The sequence below is a fragment of the Musca domestica genome, unplaced genomic scaffold (genome assembly GCF_030504385.1).
Source record: "Musca domestica strain aabys unplaced genomic scaffold, Musca_domestica.polishedcontigs.V.1.1 16, whole genome shotgun sequence".
In the NCBI taxonomy this organism is placed as follows: Eukaryota; Metazoa; Arthropoda; class Insecta; order Diptera; family Muscidae; genus Musca; species Musca domestica.
In genome coordinates this window covers 15,213,330-15,222,481 of record NW_026712219.1, presented here as the reverse complement: position 1 = coordinate 15,222,481, position 9,152 = coordinate 15,213,330, and the positions used below count along the sequence as shown (strand labels likewise).

General features: G+C 36.8%; 1 protein-coding gene across 1 annotated transcript; it reads left to right on the top strand.

The window, feature by feature from the left end:
- Positions 1–4,634: 4,634 nt before the first annotated feature.
- On the top strand, positions 4,635–8,817 carry LOC131801416 (uncharacterized). The gene is made up of 2 exons (XM_059120160.1): positions 4,635–6,801; positions 8,616–8,817. Exons 1-2 carry the CDS (start codon positions 4,863–4,865, stop codon positions 8,681–8,683), a joined length of 2,007 nt encoding a protein of 668 aa, XP_058976143.1. The 5' UTR covers positions 4,635–4,862; the 3' UTR covers positions 8,684–8,817.
- Positions 8,818–9,152: the final 335 nt, after the last annotated feature.

Here is a 9,152-nt window from a genome sequence, read left to right as displayed (position 1 = left end):
TCAGACCGACTATAAAGACACACTCTATACACACACTCATTTAACACACTCCATTTAACTGTGAGCTATAGTAGGGTGTCGCCTGGCAGACTATTTCAAATAAGTTTTGGAACTTTTTTTTAAGTTTTTATTATTTTCTTTTATTTCAATATTTTCCTCATAGTGGCTCCGAATGTATTCTGTTGAAAAAAAATAAAATCAATTTACTTTCCTATCTAACTTAATGATCCCTAAGAGTAATACCAGTCCAATCTTCTTTTCCACTTTTTTCAACGAAAATGAACTCATCTTAGTTTGTTATTAGAAGGGGAAGGCAAAATCAAAATCATTTGAAAATTGCCACGAATATTGAATAATTTCTTAAAATTCAATGTTTGTTTTTTTAAACAAGTTGTTGTTTTAGTTGTTTTTTTTTATTTTTGTTTTTTTTTTTAGATTTTGCTCGTTCGCTCTAATGCCTTGTATTGTTTTGTTTATGGCATCAAATGAAATTCGATCGTTTTTATTGTTGAGTATCTATTTTAAACTAAAGCTATTAAGTCTTTACGATTAGCAACAACAACATTTTATGGCTGCTGAGCTAAAGTGTTGAGCTTAAGTGATTTGGTTTTTGGCTTTTGTGAAACTTAATTAGTTAAGGTAGTTAAAGTATCTGTTTTTTACAACTATATTTAAGTAGTCAACAACTTTTTGCCGAGATTTGAAAAAAGCAAAAAATACATATTATTATCAATATTAATAGTTAATATTTTCAAATACAAGATTTCACTTTAGTTAGTGTTTAGCGAAGTGAAATGTTAATGTTTGTTTAAATATTTCTTGATTTTTTTTTTGCAGAGAAAATTGGTGAAATTTTTTGCTTTTACTTTCATTTTGGGGGGGGGATAGATTTCTAGTGAGCTGATAATGAGAATTTAATTTAGAAGGGAAAAAGTAAAACAATTTGTTGTGCTTTGAAAACTGTTGAAACAAGTTAAAAGCAGCTGTCGGGTTTGCCAACAGATCCATACCCCCAGCCACTGTTCGTTTATTTAAATATATTTTGACCTATGATTATCCAAAATGTTGACCCTTTATGGGAGAGAGTCAATGTTGTCAATTTCGTATCTGACCGAAGTCTGATGTAAATGTACCAAATTTGGACTATATCGACTGCTTTATTCACCTTTACATGAAAAATGTAATAATTTTTTGAAAATTGAGAAATGTGCGTGAAGTACCAATTATAGTGGACAGAAGTATTCCACTGGAATAAATATCTAACAGGTTTAGGCGAATAATTAATCAAAATATAAAAATGTTATATATTCACACAAGATCTTATGTTATCGAATTTTAAAGGAATTGCTGACTTGTTTCGCAAATTATAAGATATATAAATATTAAAAATTGGGACCCTTTGTGGGGGAGATATCAGAAAAGTTAGACTGATGTCTATCATCTTCAGACCAGACCTTGTGTTAATTGTGTTATCGGATGCTTACTACGCATTTTTAGGCGTTTTTTGGGGGAGGTACCAGACCAATATATTCCATCATCACGACAGAAATATTGGGATGTGAAGTTTCTCATGCTTATTTCGCGATTTATGAGCTTCATAGTTATTCAAAAATTTGAATCATTGTGGGGGAGGTACCAGAAGGAATGGTCTGATATCTTTCATCTTCACACCAGATCTTATGTTGATATAAATATTGTGATGTGTGAAAAATGAATAGAATCGGATGATTATTTTGCAAATTGTTAGTGATACAATTACTCAAAATGTTGACCCTTTGTGGGGGAGGTACCAGAAGGATCTTTTTTTTAGTATAAATACTGTGATGTGCTAAAATTGAAGAGAATCGGATGTTTTCTTTCATATTTCATAAGAGTCAAATTATTCTAAATATTGAACCTTAGTGTGGGAGGTACATGTTAGACTGGACCGATATTGTTATATCGATGAGGCACGTTTTGGACGTATTAAATGATATATAACCTCTGTAACCATATGGCTAGGGTAAACAAGAAAAAAGGCATCACGATCGGCCTGCCGAACTTTGCATACTCTCCACAAGATAACATTCGCCAAAAATTCTGTTAACATTTTAAAAATACCGAATATAGCCGTTATATTAGGGTCTGTACGACGTGCACCTACATAGGCATTGTTTGTCACAAGCCATTACCATATTCAAATTCGAAACTTGAAATAAACAGTGAATAATGTAGCCAAAATCATCAAAATACCGTACATAGGGAGGTACCGTTATATAGTAGCTATACGTAGACCTGGACCTGCATAGACAATTTTCTGTCACAGGCTGTAGCTTTCATTACGAACTTCAAATACGACATCTCAAACAATTTCGGTGAGTATTGTACCTAAAATCTTCAAAATACCGAATATAAGGAGGTACTGATATATGGGGCCTATACGAAGACCTGGACCTGCATAGTTAATTTTCTGTCACAGACTGTGTTTCACATTAAGAACTCTAAATACGTAATTTGAAACTACTACGGTGAATAATGACGCTAAAATCATCAAAATACCGAAAATTGGGAGGTACCGTTATATGGGGGCTATACGAAAACGCCTTAGTCTGTAGTATCCCTTTCGAACTTCAAATGCCAAATATGAAACAATTCCGGTGAATAATGTCGCTAAAATCATCAAAATACGGAATATCGGAATATTTTAGCCTTCTATCTCAATTCGTTCGAAAGATAGCGTGATTACAACAGACGGACAGACAGACGGGCTTTAGCCATGTCTTACATAAAACATAAAACACTTTTTTGACTGGCTTAAGTCATCGGCTGGCTTCTTCGGTCGTAAGCTACCCTGTTCTCTTCCGAAGAAACCAACCAATGACTTAAGTCATTAAAAAAGCATTTCATATATTCTCTCCTTAAGTCCGTTTGAATAATGCTTTTCAAAAAAGGGTTAGGCCGTTATATGGGGGTCATGCCAAACGGAACCTCCATAGCCAATTTTATACTTCAAGGCTTTCCAAATTTGAAACAATAAAATGAGGATAAATGTGGCTAGGATTATCAAAATACCGAATATCGATGATTATCGTTATATCTGCGCTATAGGAAAACGTCTAACTAAATATTAAATGTTCTGCCACAGGAGCTAGAACCCATTACGAACTACAAATACCAATTTTTAGACAAATCGGTGGAAGAATGTGACAAAAATCTTCAAAATACCGCATATCGAGAGGTACTGTTATATGAGGGCTATGACAAAACATGGACCTATACATACAACATTTCGCCACCGGAGCTAGAACCCATTATGACCTACAATTACCAATTTTTGTGTCAAATAATGTGGGCTTTATCGTGATTTCAACAGAAAGACGACTGACAGATGGACATCGCTAAATCGACATAGAATTTTATGCTGATTATGAATATATATACATTATGGGGTCTATGACGAATATTTAGAATGACAAAGTTAATATACCCTCCTTTTCTAGGTGGAGGGTATAAAAAGAGAAATTACCTTTGTCATAGAGTGTGGTTTATTTCTGAATTTCGCATCGATTTACCCCTGCCTGGAGTTATTATGGACAATTTTGATCATTTTTATACCCTACAACACTATGTGTTAAGGGTATTATAAGTTTGATTGGGCCAAAAATTATGTAACACCTCGAAATATTGATTTCCCACAGAGGAAAGTATATATGGATCTTCCTATCTCGCCGAGCTATATATGTCCGTCCGTTCGTCTGTCTGCCTGTCCGTCTGTCCATGTTAATTTGTGATCACTCTACAGGTCGCAATTATGGCCCGATCTTCACGAAATTTATAATGAAGGTGTTGGGTCAGCGTGCCGACGGTTTTATATTTAGTTATTTTCGTTTTGTTTCTACATTAAATTAAATTATATTATTATTTATATTGGGTTAATTTATTCCATATTATTTACTTTCTATCAATTCCCATTTAAATGTGTTTATTTATTCATTTCGATCCATATTTATTTATATTCTATTTATTTTAATTTATTATTGTGTTTAATGTTCATTTTATCGTTGTTGCACTGTTCACGTTATCTATCTTTCGATGCTTTCTGTGCCTATGTCGATCATAAGCATAACAAAGCATTCGATAGGGAATGAGTGTTTTTTATTTTGCTTTGATCTCTAACGAGAGTTAGAAACCAAAAGCATCAATACATATAAATGTTTGTACATATGTGCATGCATGCCTATTTGAGCATATACATATGTACATTATCTGTTGTCTCGTCCTCTTCGTCTGTCTGTTTTTTGTTCAATAAATATTGTACTTCGAAACATTGAACCACCAACTTCTTTTAATTTTTTTCGCTCCCTTTTTTGGACTTCGGTTTTACACTGCCCAAGAATCTTTCTGCAGTGCGGGTTTATTTAAATAAAATAATTAGAACTCCCTGCCGGTCAAGAAAACTCTCTTGATCGTACATTTTGGCGACCGTGACAGGACAGTGTAAAATTTGTCGCAAATTATATCGTTTTTTGTGGATTTTTTGGAAACTAATTTTCTAAAAAATATTTTTGGCCCAAGCCAGAAAAATTGCACTGGCTCTACGTTATACATATGCAAAACATTGTTGTTGTGCGGATTTTAAGCAAACCAAAGCAATTTATGTTGTGAACTGTATGCAAAGAATCTGTGTCAATCGAAGGTTAAAATTGCGTAAAACAAACTAAATAATTTTGTGCAATTATAAACAATAATACAAAACTCAAAAGAGTTCGAACACATTGTCGTTGGTCGATATTTATCAAATCGACAAAAATATTAAGTTGCAAGGTTAGATAACCTAAAACCTGTGTGATTTTGTCGTAATATTTTCGCCATTTTGCAAAATCATGAGTTTGGACGATTTGAAACAACAACGCGCCATTACAAAAAAGAACATTTCCCGCATTAAAACTGTGATCGGCGCCAACGCAAAAGGTGAAGGCAAATCACTCTCTGCCGCAGAATTAAAATGTCGCCTGGGTATTTTGGACTCATATTTTAAACAAATTTTGTCGGTTCAAAATAAAATCGAAAACATTGACCCAGACGACAATGGCCGTGCTGACATCGAGGATTTGTATTGCTACATCAACTCGCAGATACAACACCAACTGGTTGAGGACGGACATAACACAACTTTTGCGGAATCGTCGTTTGCTATCGCTGTCCCCTCAAACAAGCTGCCACGACTGAAGTTGCCTAGCTTCAATGGCAAGTACAGTGAGTACAAAAACTTTATAAATTCGTTCAAACAAATCATCGATCGTGAACATGGGCTTTCGAATATTGAGAAATTCAACCATTTGCTGAACTGTCTCCATGGTCACGCTCTAGAAACAGTGAAAGCATTCCAAGTGACGAACGAAAATTATCCCAAGGCTTTAGAACGGCTGAAGACACGCTATGACAATAGCACCCTCATATTTATGGAAAATATTTCCACTCTTTTCGATCTGCCTGATGTTTCTAAGCCTAGCTCTGGTCAACTAAGAAGCCTTGTGGATAATGTTTCAGCCCTCTACAGTTCACTTCAGTCTCTTGGCTCGCCCACTGATATTGTAAATGCAATGCTGATCCATATTGTGATGGGAAAAGTTGATAGTGACACCAAAAGAAAGTGGAAAGACTCCTTGGACTTTAGCAAACTTCCAACATGGGAGGATTGCTCTAATATTCTCGAAAGAAGATGTCAATACTTGGAATCATTGGATTCAAACACAATTTCTCGTCGACAAGATCACCATTCTGGTAAATCTAACCAAAAATTATCGAAACATGGTTATACTTTCTCGTGCTCCAAACGTGTTTGTGCCTTCTGTTCCAAATCTGATCATTATATCGCACAATGTCAACGCTTTAAGGACTTAGATGTACCAACCCGCTTCGAAAATGTAAAGAAATTTGGTCTTTGCATTAACTGTCTCGCCAAAGGTCATCAAGTCACCAACTGTCCCTCATCGTTCAAATGTAAACACTGTTCTCGCTCACATCACACAATGCTCCATCGTTCGCAATTGGATCAAGGTCCATCCTCTCCTGAACCAACTCCATCGACATCTAGAGCAGCTGCAACTGACATTTCTGCTTCTGTTCACGCCCATATGGAAAGTTCATCGCCTCATGTTCTTCTCGCCACAGCTATGGTTTTAGTTCGTGATAATTCTGGCTCATACAAGTTAGGAAGAGCTCTATTGGATTCTTGTTCACAACTAAATTTCGTCACCGATGAGTTTGCTCAGCGTTTAAAACTACAACGAGTGAAAAAATCCGTCGAAGTGTCCAGCATTGGAAATTCCAGCACGAAAGTCAAGCATAACTGTTCTACAAACATAAAATCTCGCATTACAGACTTCGAAGTTCCGCTTTCGTTTTGTATTACGCCGCATATTTCCTATCAACCTGACTCGGAATTAGACGTTACTTCGTGGAATCTACCTCCGAACACAGAACTTGCTGATGACAACTTCTACAAATCAAGGAAAATCGACTTGCTCATTGGTACTGAAACATTCTTCGATATTTTGTCTGTTGGTCAAATCAAGCTTGGTCCTAATCTACCCAAACTACAAAAAACTTTGTTTGGTTGGATTGTCACTGGGAAATACAATTCTTCAAGAGAAAACAACTTTGTGTCTTCGTATTTGCTCTCAACCGAGGAAAAAATCAACATGAATTTAGAACGTCTATGGAAAATTGAGGAAATTGATGCTGCCTCAACTCAAACTACACCAGAACAATTAGAATGTGAAATATTCTTCCAAACCACAGTGTCCCGAGAATCTTCAGGTAGGATTGTTGTAAAATTGCCCTTTAAACAATCTTCAGACTCCCTAGGTCTATCACGCAATAATGCTTTGCAACGATTTGCTGCCCAAGAAAGACGACTGGCACGAGATGCAGAACTAAAATCCCACTATTCTGCATTTATGAAAGAATATGAAGATTCTGGACACATGAGCCTGGTGAAGAAGCCTATTTCGGAAGAATCACACTACTACATCCCACATCACTGTGTATTCAAGCCGAATAGCACCTCTACGAAACTTCGTGTTGTTTTTGACGCCTCTTGCTCTACGTCCTCGCATACATCGCTAAACGATATCTTAATGGTTGGTCCTACAATCCAAGAAGAGCTTTATTTGCTGCTGCTTCGTTTCCGGCTATATCGTTTCGCAATAACCGCAGATATCGTCAAGATGTACAGGCAAGTTCTAGTTGACCAACATGACCGTAAGTACCAATATATTTTATGGAGATATTCTGAGCAAGAACCAATTCGAACATACCAATTAAATACTGTCACCTATGGGACATCTGCTGCACCTTTTCTCGCCGTGCGCTCTTTGCACTACCTCGCTGATGAATACATGGAAAATTTCGAACTTGGCGCAAGAGCTATTAAAAATTCGTTCTATGTGGATGATTTTCTTTGTGGCGCTGAATCTGTTGAAGATTTAGCTCAACTTAAATATCAGGTGACAGAAATATTGAAAAAGGGCTGTTTTGAATTGGATAAATGGCACTCCAATCATGAAAGCTTTCGTCACGACAAAACCATTAAATATTTAAATCTTGATGACTCGTCAGTCACAAATGCTCTCGGTATTTCGTGGGATCAACAAAAAGATCAATTCTTGTTCTCGTTTTCATCGAAATTCAAAATTGAAAATGTTGTTTCTAAACGCTCAATCCTGTCACTTTCGTCTTCGCTTTTTGATCCACTTGGACTTTTGGCACCTCTTATCATAAAGGCCAAAATACTACTTCAAGAACTTTGGATACTCAAGATTGGCTGGGATGAATCTGTCCCGCAAGATGTACACACAGCCTGGCTACAATTCGTCAACGATCTTCAATCTTTATCGTCACTACATATTCCTCGCTATTGTTCATCGCCTAGTCCAGAATCCATTCAATTACATGGCTTCTGTGACTCTTCAATTCGTGCTTATGGCTGCTGTCTCTACATCAGGGTGAAATCCAGCTCAGGCCAAGTTTCCTCGAAGCTATTTACTGCAAAATCTAGAGTAGCACCGACAAAAAGAAAATCGCTACCGAATTTAGAACTTTGTGGAGCTCAACTTCTTGCAAAATTGTACTCCAAAATACAACATCTTCTCAATATCCCAAGGCATTTTGTATTTTTATGGACTGACTCACAAATAGTTCTCCACTGGCTCAAACAACATTCGTCGACTCTGTCTGTATTTGTTGGAAACAGAGTTTCTGAAATACAAGAGCTTACAAATGGTTGTAATTGGCGATATGTACCATCGAGTTTGAATCCTGCAGATATCGTCTCTAGAGGATCCACTATTGAAGAGTTAAGATCCTCAATTTGGTTCACTGGTCCGGATTTCCTCTCCAGGGAACACGAAAACTGGCCTCAAAGCAGATGCGATGAAATCGACCAAGACGTAGTGGAAAAGGAGAAACGAAAAACAACACTTCATCTCCAAGTGCAACTCAACAATATCACTGAGTTCATAAACAATTGCAGCTCATATCTAAAGATGGTTCGAGTTGTAGCATGGATCTTCCGGTTTTGGCAAGGATTATCTTCTTCAAAAACTAAACAATTTGTTTCTGACTCTTTACAGCCTCAGGAATTGGAGCACGCTATACTGGCAATCGTTTGGCACATTCAACAACAACACTTCAAAGATGACATTGTTCGAGCTGCAAAGAAGAAAGATCCTCAAGGCCCGCTAAAGTGTCTCAACCCATTTCTTGATTCTTCAACAGGCATAGAAATTCTAAAGGTTGGAGGCCGTCTTGAATTAGCAGACATTCCTGAGGCTCAGAAACACCCTATAATACTGCCGAAAGACAACAATTTTGTGAACTGCTACATTCGCCATCTTCACATCAAAAACTATCATGCTGGTCCCAAAGCTTTGATGTCATTGACCCGAATGCGCTTTTGGATAATCAACTTACGAAGTCTTTGTCGAAATATTGTCAACTCTTGCCCTCAATGCATTCGATATCGTCCAAAACTACTTCAGCAAATGATGTCCAATTTGCCTGCAGATCGACTGAACCCATCAAGAGTTTTTGCAAGATGTGCGGTTGACTTTTGTGGCCCTGTGAACACATATCTTCGGATTAGAGGAAAGATTCCCTACAAAACTTAT